Consider the following 21,692-nt stretch of genomic DNA (forward strand, 5'->3'; position numbering starts at 1 on the left):
TACCTGCAGCCAAAGCAGCACAGCTCCTCTTCTGTAAGCCTGGTTGTCAGGGTGATGCGTCTTGGAGGGTTTACTCTTCTAGATAAAGGAGAAAGTGCTTTAGTTTTGTGCTTTTACCCAATAGAAAGTCTATACTTCCACAAAGACTATCGCATAAACACACATTAAGCATTGATATGTCTAACATTATAGGGTGGTAACCCATTTATGACTTGACTTATTAACTTCACTAAAAGAATCAAAGTCACATCTCTCACACAGGCTAAGACTATGAAAATTTGGCACATTTTCCGCACATGAAATTTCATTCATTCATGATACATGCATGATATTCGTAATTCACAAGAGTTTCTTGCATTCGTCAATATGCGCAGATGTCCATTGAGGTTCTCAGTCTTTAGGTGAATTCCAATTTTGAGTTGTTCAAAATTTTTGGTCGGTTGAGAATTATGCAGTTTATGCGTATTTTACGTAGTTTATGCGCAATGATTTGGTAAATCTTTACCAATTGCGAGATGCATGCACAAATTTGTGGTTTTCAACAAACGTGTATGTCTACCGATGTCCAATAGACTTTTCACTTTTCACAGGAGGGGGGGTCGAGAGTGGTTAAAAACGTATCCCATCCATTTCCAAAGAATCTAAAAACAAAAAATCTTTTTTCATTCTGGTAAAAAAATAAACTGCATTCACTGCTGCCCAGCTTTAATGTAATTTAAATAAAGAAGATAGTTCTGTTGATCTAGCTCATAATCAGACCATTTTACATTTTGAGGATACCAAGAATTTGAAATGTTTCTTCTGCTAAGAAGCAAAGCAGGCACAATTATGAATATCAGAGTGAATTCTGAGAGTGCCCCCCNNNTGCTATGTAGCCTACTGTACAGTGGGCGGATTTCCTGACTTAAAAGGTTCTGAATGACCTCCAGAAATAAGGGGGAGTCATACGTATTAAACCTAAACTCAAATATTTACTTTTATAAATCAAGTTTATAAGAGCTGTTTAACATTTTTAAGCTTTTTAGCCAAAACATAACAGAATAGTATCCACATTTTCTCCAATACATTTTGGAAGTCTCCATTTTAATCTTTAAACAGTCTTTCCTTATTCCTTGGCTTTTTTCTTGCATGAAGGTGATGGCCAATGTGATGTCTCTGGCTGCTCCGGAGCTCAGACTGCAGGGACTCTTCTTGGTCATCGTTTGGTTCTGTATGGCCTTCAGGTAACATCTAAACCACCTTCTGATTTTTTTATTTTTTTGTATTGCTTTTGGAAAAGCTGCGGTTTGATGTGCTCCTTTTTTGGTTGTTGTGTGCATCAGCTACCACGGTCTGGGAGTGTGGTTCCCCGACATGATCAAATACATGCAGTACGAAGAGTACGAGTCCAAGGTGAGAGTGTTCCATCGAGAACGCGTGGAACGCTTCCACTTCAATTTCTCTCTGGTCAATCAAATCCACCGCGAGGGAGAATACATCCACGACAAGTATGGGTTTTCTTACACCACCATGGATTACCGCTGCGCACGTGTGTTTAAATCCACAATTTTCTGTTTAAGGTTTGCAAACATCGAGATCAAGTCCGTGAAGTTTGAGGATTCTTTGTTTGAAAACTGCTACTTTGAGGACGTCAGATCGACAAACACTTTCTTTGAGAACTGCACCTTCAAAAACACCATGTTCTACAACACGGGTACCAACAATCAGCCAACTCAATGAAAAACCACTTCAGGTCTATTTCAAACTAAAATCTTTCTGTTCCAGATCTGTGGCAGGAGAAGTTCAAAGACTGTCGGCTGGAAAACACCACCTTCCTCCACCCCAAAAAAGGCTGCCACTTGAACTTCCAGGAGGAAAACGACATCGTCATCTACATGGTCAGCTTCCTGGGCAGCTTGGCTGTGTTGCCCGGCAACATCATCTCTGCCCTGTTCATGGATAAGATAGGAAGAATCCGCATCATAGGTGAGAAAAGCAGAAAGAAATCATCAATTTACGTCACATTTTCTGTGAATTATGGGTTTGGATCAATTCAGGTTTTCAGTGAAAGTCTGTTGTCTGACTGTTTCAGGCGGTTCAATGCTGGCCTCGTCGGCCTGCACCTTCCTGCTGCTGCTAAGCTTCAGCCAAGGAGCCGTAATATGCTGGCAGTGTCTCTTCTACGCCGTCAGTGTGGCAGCTTGGAACGGACTGGAGGTCATTTCAGTGGAGCTCTACCCCTCCTCTAAAAGGTACGGCCCCAATGACCCACAAAATTAACTTCTGTTGGTACCGACGTGGGCAGTCAGGCTTGGTTTCAATCCTAAACTACTGAACCACTTACATTTTAGTTCACAAGTTAACCAATATTTTAATAAATATTCGGTCAACAGAGCGTTAGCATTAGCCGTATGGGAAATCCCATTATATGTTAGGATCAAACTACCGGACTTTAACATTTGTTTTGATCGATCTCCACCTTTATGGATTGATTATTTCTTAAGTTTAGATTGATTAAGATAAATTTCATTACTCAGCCATATTTCATCAACAAAATAACCACATTTATCATAAAGAATGAACAGAAAATTTGTTTTTTGCCTGAAAAAAAATACAAGAAATCCATTTATTTAAACAAAACCCCTCTCTGTCTGTCTCTCGCTCTCTCTCTCTCTTTTTTAAATATTGATTTAATACAAGCTTGGTAACTCAATTATTCTTAATAAAGGATGTAAAACAATTTAGTCTAAATTTTATCAGTGATACATATTTTTAGATTTAAGATCTGATTTTTTGGGAAAGTGTACAATATATTTTAACATTCTGTCTTCCCAGACCCTAATGTGTTAGCACATACATTAATGTAAAAACATAAAAACATTCTAGTTAAAGACATTTAAAAAGAGCTCAAGAATAACATTTGTGGCAGTGAATGTAATAGGCAGGATTACAGGCTGAATAGAGTCCAGACTTTGATCCTCTTGGAGGCTGTTTTGATCCTCTATTTTTGAACAGAAGTAGTTTGATTCTGGAATTTTTTTTTTTTTTCCCCAAGTCCCACTCTGATCATCCATGGAGTTTTTTTCAAAATGTTTCCATTTGTCTTTTATTTTAGATTGTACCGTTTTTTGCCAAAATCAAAAAGCTGGACATAGTTTCTGCAGAGCAGCCGAAGTTCAACAGAAATTTACCTCAGATGAGTCACAGGTGGGACTTTTGCCATGGAGCAACCCCGCCCCTCTTCCCTTTAATATTGCTGAGAGCTCGTAGACAGGAGCTTGTGGCCCGCCAAGTGCATTTTTTTCTGTCACAAATATAATCTTTTTCAAACTGTATTTTTTTTTTGCTCCTGATTCACAACAATTTAAATAAGAAATATACAAAAAAAGTTGTTTTTATTTTAATTTTTTCAACGTATGCCATTCATCATCAAAAAAATGCAAATTTATTATTTCATTCACTTTAAGGTCTCTCATTTTTTGGTGTGTCAGACAGTTTCTATTGCAGGGGTGGGCACATCTTTTATCTCATGGGCCACAAAGGGTTGTAAAATTTGATAGAATTTTATCTCTTTAAGAAGAAAATAATATGAAATCTGAATGAAAACATGCTTTAATTTAAATATATATTTTTTTAACATTTTGAGAGTTTTTTATTGTAAAACTGTAGATTTTGTTCTCATTTTAGGGCCAATTGCACTAATGGGTTGATGTCCTTCAGAGAAAAACACAAACTTAGAGAAATTCTGTGTTCATGAGGTGTTTAAATGATGGAAAAACAGGAATTTCTGACTCCGAAAACAGACATGAACCTGAAAAAAAATAATAAATCTTCACAAACCACTTGAAAACTAATTAGCTTTCTGCACCTAAACAAAGGTAACATCTTTAGAGCACCATATATTGTATAGGAAGACACCAGAATTAAGGGAAAACAAAACATTAATTAATAAACTATTGTCAATATAATTGATTCTAGTTTCGCTGGTCAGATTTAATAGCTTAATGGGCCACATGTGGCCGTAGTTTGAAGATAACTTGAAGTTAGAAGATAACTTCTTGTCAGATCTTTGTCTTTTTTGTGAAAACCTGCTGGATGTGGAGGACGACTCCCTACAAATTCCACCTTCTCCTCTTCTCTCCGCCTCCACAGGGGGACGGCGTTCGGCATCCTGAACGGAATCTGTAAATTTGCGGCCATCATCGCCAGCTTCATCTTTGCCGCCTTCATCGGCATCACCAAGATCATCCCCATCTTCCTGGCCTTCGCCGCCCTCGTCTGTGGAGGCCTGGTGGCTCTGAAGCTGCCTGAAACTCGGGAGAAAATCCTCTCCTGAAAAGCCAAACTTCTTTCTGCTTCGGTGCCCCCCCACCCCGGCCACAGTCCAGCGGAAACACACTTGAGGGAACTGAAAACAGAAAGACGAGGAGGCTCTGCTGAGTTTTGTTTCTGAGTGTTTAAAAACGGTTAAAAACCTGTCTGGTTGCCTACATGAACCCGTGGTTTCTTTGTGTTTCTAGTGAGCTACTCTGATGAAAGAATCTAGTCCGTGTCCTCGTCTGTCCTCCCAACATCTGTTGTGTTTGAGGTTTGTGTAAAAGATTTAAAAAAATGAGATGAAAAGTGAATGGTGATGTAGTTCCTGTTACCATGTCGTACTTTGGTTTCATTCCCTCCCTCCCGAGGAGCGACAGTTTTACCAAATGCAGCAACATTTCCCACAATTCATTGCATTCATCCAGTTTGTATGTATTCTGTGCAGCCCTGTTGTGTCTGTAGTTTTCTCTGTGGATTTATTCCTGGACCGACACATTTATTAAATGTCATTAATTCCTTTTTCGGTTGTCCCAGCTGATCCAAATTTGTCATTAACTGTGAATTACTTTTTTTTTTTAGATTATAGTCCTGTCACTCTGTCACCATGAAGTGTACAAAACTGCTCTTTAATTTGTTTTTTCTAAAAAAAAGAAAAAAGAAAAAAAAGAAACAATAATGTGAAAAAACTGAAGTTAGACGTTTTGATATCTCGTTTTAACGCTGGGGAGAACTTTCTGCTTTTCTGACAACATGTGTCAAGATTTCTAAGGAGCATGTTACTTTTTGTGTGTCTGAGCAGAACACGCATGTGTGTGCGTGCATGTGTGTTTGTGTGAGGCTGTCATTCACTGGTTTCTGATTTTACTGCAACATTCTGACACCATCACTGTATTTGTTGTTGTACATATAGACCTGTGTACAGTAGATGTACCATATTAGCTGCATCATGACTTGAATAAAGCTGAGGGCTTGTGACCCGGTCTCCTGCTTTCCTCACGGTTCCATTCAGACACTCAAAACACTTGACGACCAAATAAAATCAATGGAATATGGTCATATAGAAGCTAAAAAATAAAAAATAAATACATTTTTTGGCTTTAATGGTCAATATTTTTCTCTAAGGATTTTTATTATATTTAAATAATAATCAACAACCATCACTCTTGTGATATCTGTGTGATCGGCACATACAAAGCAACTCCATCCATCCATTTTTTTAATATTCATTTTTGGGGTCACGGGATTGCTGGAGCCTATCCCAGCTACTGTTAGGTCAAGGTGAGGTACACCCTGAACAGGTCGCTAGTCTGTAGAATTTATAACTTGCGATAAATAATTTAATAAATTAGGATTAACAACAAAAGCGGACAAACAAATGTTGTCACCTGTACAACAATTTTAAACATTCACTAAAAAAAACTAAATAAATAATAAACAGTAAATTATTTTGAAACATCTAATTCATTTACAACTAATAAAGAAAAAGTAGAATTTAGTCATTAAAAACAAAAACTACGGCAAATCAATTTGAAACTACTAAAAGGTGCATCAGTCATTAAAATGGGAAAAAATTACAATTAGAAAGGAGTTTTAAAAGCAACAACATAAAAAAAAGTTCTGAACAGAAATAATTTTCTACAGAAACAACTTTTAAAGACTTTCAGTTCCTGGGATGAACAGACACCCGACTGATGTGATGTAACGCTAGAAGAAACCACAGATGTAGTTTATTCATGCAGAAAATGCACCGTGAGACTCTCCATGGTTTGTCCGTGTGTGGTTTGGGTGAGGAGGGGGGGCATTTTACACCCAAGGTGTGAAACATTGCTGGAACTGGAGGGGTCAGCCAGAGGTAGACGGAGGAGTTCAACCACCTGTCACAGTACGACACTCAGAAAATCCATCTAGAGAGGAGGACGACATATTTGAAGAGAGGAATGAAGGAACTCGGACAGAGAAAACTAGAGAGTTGATACGATGGAAAGAAGAAAAGTGGATCTTCTGTGTGATCAGGAGACCAAATGGAAAAGGAAATATGTTTTTGGAGCATGCTCTAGGTGATTTATCATGTAGTGTTTTCATCTGAATATGACCTGTATTTAATCTAAATAATCTGTTTTTAGCTCCAATTACTTTTAACCTAATATTTGTTGAGAACAGCTTAATTTTGATGCATTTTTATTTAAATTTGTGACAGTAAAAGATCAAAATATAACCAAAAAAGTGACTTTATTAGGTTTTTCTTATAATATGCGTCCAAGCTTTACTTTTTCATCACCAAGGGGGATCTTTTCCTAATCTCAATTAAGAAGAAGAAAGCACAAGGGTTAATAATGTGGAGGAAACACGAAAAAGAGAACAGGTTTGGGACGCAGACTCCGGGACGTAGACTGCGGGACGTAGAGTCCGGGACGTAGACTCTGGGACGTAGACTCTGGGACGTAGACTCCGGGATGTAGACTGCGGGACGTAGACTCCGGGACACCGGTTCAGGAAACATAACAAAAACAAGTCACACATAAAGGAAGACTCAGACTTTAGGGTTGGTCCTCCAGCATGTGGAGAAAATGAAATGATGCTTTGCTCATCATTTCTTGACGATCACTTTCCGCAGAGGAAAGAGCGAGAGCGGGTTTTAAATAGTCAGTTTTTTTGTAAAAACAGTTTAAACAATAAAAAAAATGTAAAAAAAAAATGATTGAAGTTCTAATAATTATTTTTTTCTGTAAATGATCATGGTAAAAGCAGGATAATGCTCTGCGAGATGCTCATTATCTGACACGAACCTATGCAGAAGCAACAGTACAATGAAAAAAAGAGATTTAAAAAAATGCTAAAATGACTGTAATTAATTTATCGCAATTAACACCATAATTTGACACTTCTATGCTGATGTGGATAGAAAGAAGAAAGAAAATAAAAGAAGTGGAAGAAAGCGAGATGAGACAACATTTGTGCTGCAAACGCAACAAATATTTTTGAAAAATTTATATTTGCAAAATTAGAAGTTTTACGCATAAAACTTTACATTTTGTTTAAAATGTATGGAATTTTGATCTAAAAATGGAGAGATCCTGGAGGAGAAGTTTGATAAAGATGTTCTGGAGGTGAAGAGTGTTTGATAGAATGATGGAGAATCATGTCCTGATGGTAGGATGTGATCTACAGGAGAAACTCTGGAGAAGAGAGAGGCGATTGGAGCAGACTCGAATGGAGATGTGTGGAAAGAACAGATGCTGGTGCTGAAGAGGAGGACAGAACAGTGAAGATGTTGGAAAAAGGACAGACCGAAGAGGAAGCTCACAAAAGAAGAGATGGAGGTGAAGGATTCAAATGATGAGAAACGTTCTCCGATTTGTTTAAATAAAACTTGTCTTGTTTTTGATCACTGATGAATCATAAACTCTGAATTTAAAGGAGATCTTTCAGTCTTTTTGTTGGTCAGTCCTGAAGGTTGCAGGTTTTCTCCATGTGTGGATGATGGCTCCAATGGTGGTTGTCTGCAGAAATGTGTTCCTAACCCTTAAATGTCTTTTGTTTATCCAAAGCTGTTTGTCCATCACTAACAGCATCCTGAGCTTTATCGATTTGTCAGAATAAAATCAAAAATTCAGAAATAGGATTCCAGTGAGACTTACTTTACAAGTCTCGTCATCAGTGGAATAAACCGTTTGATTTGTTCACTGGAAACTGAAGGTTTGCCTTTAAACGTGTCTGAGAACAGGTGGTGGAGCAGCAGGTAGAATCAAAAACTGGACTCCTTCCATCAGTCTGTTCAGAAAACCTGTTTTTTTTTTAAACATTTAAAAAAATAAGTATTTACAAACCTCGTTTGGAGACCGTGTCCACTAGTTTTAAAGAAAGGGATTTTCTGGGATTTGTCAGGCAGGAGCTCAGCTTCCTGCTTGAGTTTCATCTCAGTTACTGATTATCTCACCTGCTGCTCTCCATGATTACCTCCCTCAGTACAGGAGCCTCCTGATTGTGTTTGGCCTTCATCAGATCTTTGGCTTCCACTCCTTTGTTCCTTTTTGGTGTATTCTGACCATTCCTGTATGGAGACAGTTTTTATTTTGAAAGCACCTGACACGTTTCTTTTCTCTAGTCCGATTGTGTCAAAAGTTTAGGTTGTCTATTTCTGTTCACCTGGAAGTTTCAACTGAACAGAAATAAAGTTGTGAAAGGTTCTATTTTGATTTGTGTCCTCAAATTTAACACAAATCTGCACCTAAAACAGCTGAAAACAAAAAAAAAATAAAACATTTTTGTCCATTCCAACTGGTTTGTACGGTGGCCCTGAAGTCTAAATCACACCAACACTTTGCTTAAACCAAAAACATATTAAAGATCATGAGGACAGTTTAATAAAAAACAAAACAAATTGTTAAAAAAAAAATTACATTTAAAAACACAAAACTAGATTCCAGAAAGCAAAACACAATTCCAAAAAAATTAAATAAATAATATCCAGAAATCAAAATAAAATTAAAAAAAAGTGACATCAATGATTGGATGATGACTTTTAAGTTTTGAAGATGGAGTTTTTCCAGATTTCCGTATACTAATAAAAGTTTAATACGGAGCATATCTAGTATCACGACAGGTCAAATAACTTCCAGTTTTAAGGATGGACAAATGTCATCATCCGAGCAATGACGTCCTACAATTCAAAATGTTTCACTTTTATTTTGCTTCATTTTATTGAAATTGTGTTTTGGTTTCTGATATTTTATTCTAATTTCTAAAATGCAATGTTTTTTTTTAATTATTTCTTTTGCTTTTTTTTAAAGTTTTTAATATGTTTTTTCATTGAATGATTTGTTAGTTTGTTTTGTCCTTCAGGGCCACCGTACTGTAGGTTTGAACTGAAAAAACAAGATTAATTCTGGTTTTAAGATATAAAAAAATGAGATGATGGTGTTCCAGCATTTTATATTTGGGTGGATTTTGATGATTTTTAGAAAATGTTTGACCTCAGAAAAAATCACCTTCAGTAGCTTTTACAAATTTAAATCTTAAGGATTTCGATCCATCATCTCCTAACTCCTCGAGCATCGCCGGGAAGCTGTAGGTTTTTAACGGTGTTAGCATGGCGAGCTCAGAAAAGCGGTATATCCTTGTTATTTTTTTACTGAAATACTGTAAAACATTTAATACCTGACTTGCCGGTTCAAACTGAACGAAATGATATGACATATGACATGAATACAGTAGGAATGTGGGTGTGGCTAAAAAAAAACCCAGTTGTCAAGAAAATCCAAAAAGTTACTTTTGCCGACTCTTCAAAAAATGATGCAGACGCGTTCGTCAAGCCCAGGAGACCAAAAAATGAAATGGTTGCTATGGAGATTAAGTCAATAGAATAGCCGCAATTTTGAAAAAAAAAAAAAAAAACAATTCTAATGAATTTGTGTTCAGTGTTGATTTAATTTTCTCTTTTTTCTTCCAAGAACAAAATATGCAAATTGTGGGATATTTATGTATTTGTTATGCAAATACATTGGTTAATATGTACTGTCCTAATTGAAATTACATAATAAACAAAAATAAAATACAAATTTGTCACATGACAAGCAACGTCGCTTACAACTTTAATTTATTTTTTTTGCCTATATTTTTCTATTTTTCAGTTTTCTTTTATGAACTTGCACACTCTATCCACAAATTAAAAAAAACCTTCCTGAGCGCTGACTCTCACTCCTCTCCCTCAAACAGAGGGAGCTCTCTGGAGGTCACGGTGAGGCCCAGACAGGTGGCGAGCGGCCCAGAAGCGGAGCCTGCCGTGGGTGGGCGTCCTCCTCAGAGGTGCCAAACTCCCAGCCCGGCTCCCACAGCCTCACCTCAGTAGGGTCGAGCGGCGGGTTCAACTCCGGTTCAGTCCGCCTGACTCAAGCGCTCGTCTTGGCATCACGCCTCTTTATTTGCTTCCATACATTATCATATTTCACACCTTATTGCGGCGCTCTTCATCTGATTTGTCATCACCAGGAGCAGCGAGAACTCACAGAAGAGCTTCCAGCAAAAGCTTTTTAATTATCAGCCTGACTCAACAGGATTATTAACTGTGAAGACGGAATTTAATGACTCATGATTTATGTTTGACAGTAAATGTGCGCCTCAAAGACACGCAGGAACAAAAAGCGACGCTGAACAAAGCAGGAAGCTGAAGTGGGGAAACTCCAACAGAACCAAATCTTCTCTGAACCAGAACAGGTCACCATGAGAGGAGATCCAACGTTTGTTTTCTCCTTCCGGGGTCGGAGGCAGAGGGAGGCTGGCGGTCCAGCACTCCTGTTTCTCATAGCTGAGGTGTGAAGCGACACCTTCAGGCTCATAAGTTCTCATCAGTGTGAAACCATCACGCCTCTGCTCTAACTAGATAACATTAAGCTTCATTAAGCCTCTTTAGACTTTTTAGAACCATTTAGGACATCAGTGTTCTTCCCACAAGGAGCCGACATCCAAACTTCTCTTTAGTTTAGATTAAAAGACAAAAATTCAGAAACACAGATGGAAATAAGTCCTTATAAAAGTCTTTAAATAAGCAAAATAATCTGCTAATTGGGTTGCAGAAAAACTTACAAAGATTTTTTTTAAATTCCAGTCACTAAAACACATTTTCTCAAAATAAAATTAAAAAAACTTATTTTAAAAGATTATTTTTCTTGCAAGAGAGAAAATAGGACAATTTTCCCTGAAAAGGGGTCTTTTTACTTTCCAACAATGCGGTTTGAACAGTGTGAAGGATGGTGTGGGTGAGAAATGAAAGAAAAGGAAGAAAAGAGGAAAAGCTGTCAGATTCAAAGGTGGAGTAACATGGAGCAAAAGTGACATTTTTATCTGGTAAACTGGTACAATTTCAGCGAAAAGCCCTCTGAACCCACACATTTTTTTTATTAAGAGCTGTCAAAGAGTCAAATCAACTTTGACAGGAAAAAGAAGGAGCCTAAAAGAAGGAAAAGAACACTGATCTTAGAAGATCAATAGAGGTAGTTAAATTATCTGTCCATGCAAAAAGTCACTTTTACTTACAAAAATTGAATAATAACACAGCAAAAAGAGCATTTAAAAATGGAAAACTATAAGCTAGAATTAGTTCAAACTAGATATATGGCATTACCTGCCATAAGTGTGAATGCTGATAGCTGAAGGTGCTAGAGCTGATAGCAGAAAATGCTAAAACTAATGGCGGAAAAATGCTGAAAATATTAGCTAAATGCCAAATTATCCTAAAAAAGAAAAACCTGGCAAAATGTCTTATGCTAAAATATTAGCTAAACTCCAAATTAGCCTAAAAATAACTCGAAAAAATGCTATTTTTTACCAAAATAGCTAGCATAATGCTAAAATATTAGCTAGACTCCAAATTAACCTGAAAATAACTAAAACAAAATGCTAATTTTTACCAAAACAGCTAGCATAATGCTAAAATATTAGCTAAACTCCAAATTAGCCTAAAAAATGACTCTTTTTGGAACAAATATGACCAACATGAGAATACCATCTTAGTACAAATCGGCTATAAAGTATAAAGTAATTCTGCTAACCTAACGTGTCTTATAAACATTTCATAAATTAAGCAATTTGTGGGTTTTAAATCCTGTTTTCAAGAGTTTGCAGCAGAAAAATGTTTTCTCAATTTTAATAATAATCTAATTCTAGATACACGCTCTTAATGAGACAATTTTGTGCTGATTTTGACAAAAGATTTGGACCATAGAACTTAACCTGGTTGGTTGTCTAAAACACAGTTTTCTTGTGTCATGGTGAGGTCGGGCTCAACAAAAGGCTTTTTTGCAGAGCTTTGAATGTGTTTGTGCAGATGTAGAAGAAATCAGTCCGTTCCAAACAAAAACCCAAAAAGCAAAAATGTTTATTGTTTTGAGGAGGAGTTAAAATTCACACGTCCACTCCTGGAGCTCAGCTTTCCCAGAGCAGTGTGTGTTGTGTGTATGTTGTGTGTGTTGTGTGTTGTGAGTGTGTGCGCTCAGAGGCCTCTGCTGCAGACAGTGCAGAATCTGCAGAGGTGTCACTTCACACCTCTGTGGCCTGGCCTGGATTTATAAACCAAGCGGAGGAGAGCTGAGCAGCGCTTCCAGCTTCTCCGTCCTCCCAGACCAGACCGTGGAGCTCCTCCTCACAACATGGATACCTCCTCGGTCCCTTTTCTTGACTACAGCCTGCAGTACCAGTGGTGTTCGGACACGGACCTCTCCAGCATCTCCTCTCCAGAAACTCTGTCTCCTGTCCACTCCATGGACTCCAGCCTCTCCCCCTCCGACCAGCAGCTTTTACAGTCCAGGGGAACTAAGAACCGGTACTCCCAGAACCTCAAGTCCTCGCCCCACTCCCCATCCGGACGTGGCCGGAGGTCGGGCCGGATCCGCAGCAAGCAGAGGGAGAGCGCCAGCGAGAAGGAGAAACTGAGGATGAGGGATCTGACCAAAGCTCTTCATCACCTCCGGTCCTACCTGCCGCCGTCCGTGGCTCCTGCGGGCCAAACTCTGACCAAGATCGAGACTTTGCGCCTCACCATCCGCTACATCTCCTACCTGTCCGCCCAGCTGGGCCTCAGCGAGGAGGTGCTGTTCCAGAGGAGGGAGCAGGCCGACGCCTCTGCCAGCTCCTCTCCTGACTTCCTCAGCTACTTCCAGAATGCTGCTGGACAGGCGGGGAGCCAGAGTCTGAACCAGAGCCTCTACCAGGTCCACCACTTCAGCCAGCATGCAGTGATGCATTCTGGGGAATGCAGCTTTGGAGCGGCTCAGCTCAGCAGACAGCACTCTGAGGGCGTTCAGGGAGCGGAGCTGCAGACGCCTCCGGCCTCCCAGGCCTCCTGCCAGGTTTGTGGTCTGACGTCAAGTGATGCTCCTTCAAGTGTAAAAGTTCAAATATTTCATGAAGTTTAAAAACATTTGTTCTCCTCCTGCAGATGTGCGGCAAAGACTTCTGCACTCCTCTGGTTCCACCAGAGTACTGGGGTTAGACTTTCCTCCACTTCAGACGCTGCTGCAGTTCCTGCTGCATCCCTGTGAACACTATTTATTTAAATCATGTTATTCCACTTTATTTATTCCTTTACTCTAAACTTTCTATGTAAATACTGATATTTTAACAGCTATTTTTATATTTTCTTATTTCAATATTTATAATAAACTTTTAGAAAGGAATCCATTTGTGTCTCATTCAGAGTCATCCTCTTGACTCTTCAAAAGTGTCACTTTCTAAAATCAGCATTGCTGGTTGAACTTTATAAATGAGCTGAAAAGTTTTGGGTGAAACTTTTCAATTTATCAGGCAGTGTGGGGCAGACGCCCTCTGCTGGTCATACAGGGAAATTACAGTTTTTTAAACAAAATGTCTTAAAATCTCATTTTTTTTTACATATAAAATGTGAAATATTTGCCATTTACAGCAAAAAAATGTTAATTCAATTTAATGTTATCAATTTTTTTTAAACTACCGTCATAAAATTGAATTTAGTTATACATTTGTATAATTTGATGCTAAAAAAGGTTCTTTATGAAGTTTAACTAATTAAAGCAACATAAATTCAATTTATTGGGTCTGACAAATACTTTTTCAAACATTTCCACTTATTTATCATCTCCAGTAAAAGCAAAACATCATTTTTTATTAAAAAAAAAAAATAATAAGAAAATACAAAACTTTTTCAAGACTACAGACATTCATTCATTCATCTTTGTCCCTTTCGGGGTCGCGGGGGTGCCAGGGCCTAATTTACTACAAATCCTGCAGAAATCTAACTTTTTGTGTAGTCACATAAACTATTTTTATGATGTCTTTTTTTGTGTGTATCTGTTCCTCTAATGCTGAAAGCTGATATTAAGTACCTGCAGGAGCAGCTATAGAGTGGAAGAACTCTAATCACAACCAATAATTTTTAATAAAAACATCTAATTAAGTAAGTTTTTCAAAAGTCACTTTTTACTATTTTGGGTTTAATTCCTGCTTAAATGAAATTCTGATGAACAAAGTTTCAAAAAGTGCAAATAATTATGTATCTGTACAGAGACAAATAAAAATATGCAGAAAATATGATTAAAAAAAATTGTACTCGGGAGATAAAATCATGACAGGAAGTTAATCTAATTGCACAGATACAAAAAACAACACCAAAGTAAATATGGAAAACAATAAAACTTCTAAGAAAACATGAGATCAAAAGATTGAGTGCTTTTTAATTATATTTACAAAACAAAACAAACAAAATTGCATTTCTTTTATACTCACTTAAACTTTTATACTTTTTTATACTCACTGTGTACTCTGATGGACAGTCATTCAGTACATTTCACCACATATTGTACTATTTGATAAAATTTGGTGTAACTTAAATAAAAAACGGCCTTTAAACCTACATACTTTCTGAAATTGTACGTCCAAAAAAACGATTTTTTTAATAAACAGTTGAACTAATTATGGAGACTTGGGAAATGTGTCCGGACAAAATCAGAGTCCATACATTTTTTTTTTTACACAGAGTTTTATGTGTGTTTGTGCAGAAGTAGAAGAAATCCGTCCATTCCAAACAAAAATCCAAAGAGCAAAAATGTTAATTATGAAGTTGAAATTTGTAGGAAGAAGACGAGCAGCGGGCAAGTTTATTCTGTTTTTTTAAGGGATGTTTGTCAAGAAAATGTGAATATTACCACAGAGCTGCTCAAAAAGTCAAACTTTATGCTTTTTGTTTTTACTCTGATCAGTATTTTATCAAATACTTTATTTTTGGAATTTAAAAATTGAGGTTGTTACAAAGATGATACAGAAAAAGATGAAAAAGTATTAAAAAAAAAAACACTGAAGTTTGAATTGAGATAAACATTAAATCTTCATTGTTGATCTGATGAAACTTGGTTGAATCTTGTGAATGTGATGACGGATCTTTTTTCATGCACGTCCAGGTGAGAAAACAGCTGTTTATCTCTGGCAAAAATGAAGTGATGGATCTGCAGTCCTGGTCAGACTTTTTTTTACAGCCTCTTGGTTTGTTTTTATTTCATGAAAAACAAGAGAGGCGGAGCTTTGCAGCATTAAAGTAAACAGGTAGAATCAAACTTTAGCTCCACCTTTTGTCCCACAAGTGCCACAGAGGTCGTCTTCTCGCTGTCAGGGTATGGCGAACGGGTCACAGGGTGGAGGCGCATAAAGATTTAAGTCGGTAATGCTGCGCTGAACTTTGTGCTGCAAGGACGTAATAATAATTTAATAATAATGATAATAGTTTTTATTTATTGGGCGCCTTTCAGGGCACTCAAGGTCACCTTACAGCAGAAAAACAGAAAAATAAACACGTAGCTACAAACAATTATAGGGGTAAAATACATTTAAAATACACAAATCATGATTTACAACAAGTACGCAATCCAAAATAATGCTTTTTTTTTAGTTTTAGTGCAAAGTGTGAGGTGTATGATAAAAACGAACATGTCTGCAGAGTGTCAGGAAAAACTCCAGACGGACAAGATCTCAGCTTCTCCTCATTCTCAGAATGAAGACTTCTCTATGCAGGAACATTTTAATTCTGCAGTTTATCTAATCAAAGACCCCCAAAACAAATGCACACAAACCTGCTTTCTCAACAAACTTATTCATTCCACACCTTTGTGCACAAATGACTCCACTTTTTCAGGTATGAAACACAATTTCTGTGATCAGACTCCAAAAAAATTCTGTAAGTGTCTCTCAACATTAAATACATAACTCTCGTGAAAGTATAAATGATGGAGTCAAATTTGTTTCTGTTTTGCAAGTAATAAAAGACATTAAAGCTGCAGGTGCTACCCACCGCCGCCCACGTTTGATCTCGGTTAGTGAGAGCTGCACGTAACAAATTGATGTAAAATCCACTTTTTTCACGCAGAAATCTGGTCCTTTGCAGTCAGTGACTGCTGTGGAACATAACAAAAGAGTTCCGAATAATCCTAGTTTAAGGGAGCAAAGATAAGGTTTTCTCGATAAAATCCTTTTTCTCTTTTTGAGTAAGATTTTCCCGGTAACATGTTCCACCAACGCTTCAGTTCCAGAAGGCTTTTTAATTTTTTATTAAGGAAAAATAACTTTTATTTAGCATCTGAAGGTAAAAAAATACCCCATGAAATGTGAGCAAATGTAAGCATTTTGTAGTGTTTTTACTTTGAAAATAAACATATGATGGCCAAACTTAAAAATATCAAGAAAGTCAAACCGAAGCATTTTATTTTTATTTTTTTGTGTTTCCGATATCCTATAAACAGACTGCGAATAACCAATTTACACCTCTGTGAGTAAGAAGTTAATTGGCTTTTTCTGACAAACCCCCCAAAATAATATTGGATGTTTCTAACACACTCTTAAATCTTTTGATGATGGAGGACATATATTAAGAAAATTAAGATTAAAATTGAATTTCTAAACAGCTTTTTTTTCCCCAAAATCGCTGAATTTTTTTTTTTTTTTTTTTTTTGTTACATAGAAAACATGCTGGTTCTACTCCATTGTGCTTCATCCACTTGCAGACAAAAGGATCTGTTTTCCTAGTCTGACTCAAAACTGTACGGCTGGATCACTCCAACATTGCCCGCCGTCTTTGTAGCGCCGCTAATGCTAGGTTTGAGGGGTTGTAAGCTAGCGGGAGAGCTCATAGAGTGACGGTGTGTGGTAACGGTTCCGCCCACAACTCACAGATGCATTCCTGCCGCTCTGAAGAAACTATGTCCTGGAAAATGAAAGTTTTTTTTTTTATTATTATTATTAGAAGAGCCCTGAGAACACTTTTAAAATAATTTAAAAGTTGGTCTTCAAAGCCGGAGGAGCTAGAAGAATCCATACCTTCAACTCTGACACGATTAATCAAGCTTTAAGTAAAAAACAGTATTTAAAGTAGTCATTTTTTTCTCAGAAATCCCAGCAGTTTCATGTTCCCTAAAAAATAAAATAAACAAATGATTGTTTTCCGTTGAAACATATTTTAATTGAGTAAAGATTGTTTAAAAACATGTGATTCATTCTAGGAGATTTCACAGATTAAGAGTTCTAACATGAGATTTATTTTTATCTCTTCAGGCTAGAACTTATGTCCAATCAAATAAAAATAATATTCTTCAGTGTTTTTTTTCCCCATGATGAACCTTGAATTAGTGGCACACAGTGTGAGATGGTAAAATGCAGATTATTTCTGTCTTTAGAGTCTATTGAGTTTTAACTTTTTTGCAAGATTTATGGACCATTTGATGCAGTTTTAGCTTTAATCTACATTTTTTTGTGAAGCATTTTATTCTCTATCTGGATGAATAAAGTCAATCCAACATTTTTATCTAACGGATGTTATTTCTTATCTATTTTTGTCATGAAATGGAACTTTTTCATGTTTGTAAACTGTGTGAGTGGACATTCAGAGCTGCAGCTCCTCTCTCTGGGTCTCCCTCTAAGCCTCCTTCAAAGTTTATCCTCTGCTGCCGGTTTTCTGGTTTATTTAACGTCGCTCTGCCAATGCGCTGCTGCAAACACACTCACACACCTTTGGCACCGGTGAGTCTAGACCTCCATCCCACCCCGCTTTCTCTCACCTCCAGCCCTGATTATTTGCCAAAGCCAACAGAGAGGACTTTTGTATTCATGGAGGAGCGTGGATCTGCATGTGGGGCTGCAGGATCGGCCTGTTTAGTTTGCCACGTGGGTGAGGCTCATTTGATATGCAGCACAAAGCCTAATATCCCCACTTAAGTCTTTCATCAGAGTTAAGCTAATAAACTCTCGGAGGTACAAGAGTTTGGGATGAAAGGGATAGCATCGACATGCTGATTATTCACTCATTACATGTGAGTAAACACCGAGGAGGATTAAGAAGGAAACTGGGGAGGAGGAAGGAAAAATTACAGCCGACGTTTCATCTTAATTAAAGACGACATTATTTTGAGGCTCAAGCTGGCTAAAAGAAGGTTAAAAAGATAAAATGTGAGGTTTCAGTGAGTCGTCACCTCCAGTTTGGGCTGCAGCTGCTTCCTCACAGGGTGGATGTTTTTCCTGCTTGAACTTCAGAGGTGGAGGGACAGCCTCACACTTCCTTCTGCTGCAGGAAGGGGACAAATGTGACGCGCCGGATTGTGGGAACGCTGCTCAGGACTCGACTCCACAGCATAAGTGCAAAGAACAACACAACGATGAGTCGAATGTGCAGATGAGTTGTGTTTGTAGGCATTTTTCACACTTTTTGTTGTCAGTATCCACACTTTGTGCTCATTTTTGCTCACCTGGTTTCAGTTTTCAACCATCTTTGTGATTTTTGCCCCTCAGTAAATTATGTTGATCCTGTTTGGTAATTTTTTCCTCTCGTCTTCACCATTTAGTCATACTATGTTTCAGGTTTAAAATGCTTCATCTTTACTTTAACCGTTTTTCATTCAATTAAAGTTGCAGTTTTAGCCCCCATTCTGCTTCTGCACCACCATTCCTGACACTTCTGCTCAAACCGGACCTTCAAAACGTCCTGCTTTAAACATATTTCAGGTTTTGTTTTGCAAGTTGGAGTGTGGAACATGTACGGTGGCCCTGAAGTCCAAATCACATCGACAAATGACTTAATGCAAAGATCACAACAAGTAAAAAAGCCATACAAATAATAATAAAACATTACATTTTAGAAATGAAAGCAAAATTCCTAAACATAATTAAAAAATGAAAAGGAAAAGTTTGGTGAATGAAAATAATTTCTAAAAATCAAAAAGGAAATGGTAAAGTAATATAAGAAAGCATAGAGAAAAGGTAGGCATAATGGGACTGATTTCATTGTTTTATTCATTTTCAGGAAATTACTTTTGTTTTCCGAAATGTGTTTCTGGATTTTTGGATTTTACATTTATGATTTTTAATGTGTTTCTGGATTTTTGGATTTTACATTTAGGATTTTTAATGTGTTTCTTGCGGTGAGTGACTTGGACTTCAGGGCTCCTGTAGTAGCATCCTGACTGAAACACTTAAGTTTGGCAAAAAATAATTATAACAATAATAATTTTTTGGCTACAACCAAATTCCTTTACTGCTCACTCTCTAGTGCACTATATTGTGTGTTTGTCATTGTGTTTTCTAACAGTAATTCCAAAATCCAGTGTGCTCAACATTTACCAGAAGTCTTTAGAACAATAGCTAATATAGACCATAATGCATTGCAGTCGACCATTATTTTTAGCAAAAAAATATGTTTCAATTTAATTTTTAAATAAACCATCAACATTTGCATCATGAGAACACAGAGGATAATTAAATATGTCGTAAAATGTTTGTATTGATTCGATTATATAGGAGAAAAAAAGGTAGTATCGTGTCTGAGTTGCTTTTAAATTCCAGGACACTAGATAGTCCTGCACTAAGTAGTTTTTTAGTAGTGAGGGGTTAAGGAGGGAATTCGTACATAGCCTTTGTGCCTCCATCCTGACTCTCAGAGGAGAGCAGCTGCTGTCCAAACAGTTCAAGGTGCAAACTCCTCACACCTCCCAGCTGCTCCGGCACACTTTTTCCACTTTACCTTAAAATAATCCAGCACAACAGAACTATTGTTTTATTTAGTAGTAGTATCTGAAGGGAACTGGAAGTCCTTGTGGTGCGAGGATGAGGAGGGTTCTGACTCAGACCTGGTTCGGGTCCTGTCATAGAAGGGTCACACTCCCAGGCTGCAGGAGTCCACCACACGCTGGATCTGTGTCGATTTTTAAGCCTGCAGCAGGGTCACACTTTGCCCAGAAGCGTGCCAGTTTCCCATGGGACCCCCTGACCAGGGGTGTCACTCCTGCTCCCAGAGCCCTGAGAACCCTGAGGTGAGCGCTGGAGGTGCAACCTCACACCTCCTACCACATAAATGCAGCACATCCCACTCTCTGGAAAGACTGGAGTCAGACCTCTGCAGCTTCCAACAGCCATGGAGATGTCCTTCTGCTTCCCCCTTCAGTTCCAGGAGAACCTCTTACCGTTCGACTGCGGGGAGAAACCTCTGGATCCGTCCTCCGACGCTGGCTACCACAGCGCCGCCAGCAGCCTGTCTCCCACCTCCTCTGTGGACTCCTGCTTCTCCCCTGCCTCCCTGCAGGCTGTGGGGACTGAACAAGACGTGCTGGAGCGTTTTCTCTTCTGCAGTCCAGCAGATCTCCATCTCAGCTGCCAGACAGGGCCAGCCTGCAGCCCGTCCTCTGCCAGCAGCCCCACTGCAAAGAAATCCAGGTCCAGGTATCCGGGGAAGAAGCGCCAGACTGCCAGCGAGAGGGAGAAACTGAGGATGAGGGATCTGACCAGAGCTCTTCATCACCTCAGGACGTACCTGCCTCCATCCGTCGCTCCCGCAGGTCAAACCCTGACCAAGATCGAGACGCTGCGCCTCACCATCCGATACATCTCCTACCTGTCAGCCAAGCTGGGCCTCAGCGAGGAGGTGCTGGAGCAGAGGAGATCCCTGGAGCCCATCCGAGACATCGGGCACCTCCAAGGTCAGCCGAGAGCTGAGAGAACACGCCACAGCACCGTGACCCAGCAGAGTTCCTCCTCACGGCACTCCAGCGAGGTAAATCCTTTATCTACACAGATGAATATCTCTGTCTTCCTGATTGATTATTTAATCAAACTTCTCTGCTTGAATCTGTTTCCAGGCTTCAGGCGGAGTTCAGTTCTGGATGGAGCAGCAGGATCCAACTGGGATCTTCTCAGGACAGGGTTGAAGTCTGTCCTCCACAACGTCTCCTTTTATCTCAACTTTTTTCATAATTGTACAAAGATCTGTGTATTTATTAAGCTTTTTTTTATCTTGAGCAGAATAAACTTTATTTATAATCAAAAGCCTTACAGTTTTTTGTCTTTTTTAAAAATCAATGCTAAAGTGTATTTATGTTTGCTTTTATTTGCTTCCTGCAGCTGTCAGAGGAACAAGGAGGCGCTAAACAGGCGTCACATCCCCTTGAAAGTCTTTAGTCAGGGACCCCCACCGAGAGGAGGGGGATTTTTCTCTCCCACATTTGTTTTTTTAGGATTTCAGACCCCAAAAACTTTAAATATTTATGAACTGGTTCAAGTTATAGCAGTAAAGTAAAATGTCTTTACAAAATAAAAGCATAAGAGATTTTACATTTACATTTACATACTAAAGACTGCAACCCTTTCAAAAAAGCAACAAAAGTCAAATGTTTTGCAGGAATATTAATCAGATTTTTTCTGAACTGCCTGCAGAAACTCTTCCGGGAAATCTTTTTCCCTTTATGTCTTCCAATCAATGCTCAACCAGAAAAGGTAAAACATGTAAAACAAACATTGTAGAACACTACAAATCATACTTGAATAGATAAATAAAAAATAAAATATTTAAACAAAAAGTCTCAGTTAAACTGACCTCAAATATACATGACAAATTAAAGGTT

The 21,692-nt window shown here is 38.2% G+C and overlaps 3 protein-coding genes and 1 long non-coding RNA gene across 4 annotated transcripts in view; 3 read left to right on the plus strand and 1 right to left on the minus strand.

Moving 5' to 3' along the window:
• Positions 1-5,271, plus strand: part of sv2ba (synaptic vesicle glycoprotein 2Ba) — a 24,854-nt gene extending 19,583 nt beyond the window's left edge. The window contains exons 8-13 of the mRNA XM_024296416.2: positions 1,135-1,223; positions 1,323-1,487; positions 1,560-1,693; positions 1,765-1,965; positions 2,072-2,231; positions 4,132-5,271. Of these exons, the coding sequence (XP_024152184.1) occupies positions 1,135-1,223; positions 1,323-1,487; positions 1,560-1,693; positions 1,765-1,965; positions 2,072-2,231; positions 4,132-4,315 (933 nt within the window). The 3' untranslated portion in view covers positions 4,316-5,271. The remainder of the gene's footprint in view (positions 1-1,134; positions 1,224-1,322; positions 1,488-1,559; positions 1,694-1,764; positions 1,966-2,071; positions 2,232-4,131) is intronic.
• Positions 4,251-9,040, minus strand: LOC112161318. The gene is made up of 3 exons (XR_002921848.2): positions 8,234-9,040; positions 7,935-8,080; positions 4,251-4,387 (listed from the first exon to the last, which is right to left on the minus strand). It is a non-coding gene; the product is annotated as an uncharacterized LOC112161318 (long non-coding RNA).
• A 3,145-nt stretch (positions 9,041-12,185) lies between these two features.
• On the plus strand, positions 12,186-13,282 carry LOC112160579 (mesoderm posterior protein 2-like). The gene is made up of 2 exons (XM_024295210.2): positions 12,186-13,139; positions 13,229-13,282. Exons 1-2 carry the CDS (start codon positions 12,441-12,443, stop codon positions 13,280-13,282), a joined length of 753 nt encoding a protein of 250 aa, XP_024150978.1. The 5' UTR covers positions 12,186-12,440.
• A 6,362-nt stretch (positions 13,283-19,644) lies between these two features.
• Positions 19,645-20,999, plus strand: LOC112160578. Its single transcript, XM_024295209.2, has 2 exons — positions 19,645-20,845; positions 20,931-20,999. Exons 1-2 carry the CDS (start codon positions 20,150-20,152, stop codon positions 20,997-20,999), a joined length of 765 nt encoding a protein of 254 aa, XP_024150977.2. The 5' UTR covers positions 19,645-20,149.
• The last annotated feature ends 693 nt before the right edge of the window (positions 21,000-21,692 follow it).

The sequence above is a fragment of the Oryzias melastigma genome, linkage group LG3 (genome assembly GCF_002922805.2).
Source record: "Oryzias melastigma strain HK-1 linkage group LG3, ASM292280v2, whole genome shotgun sequence".
NCBI lineage: Eukaryota > Metazoa > Chordata > Actinopteri > Beloniformes > Adrianichthyidae > Oryzias > Oryzias melastigma.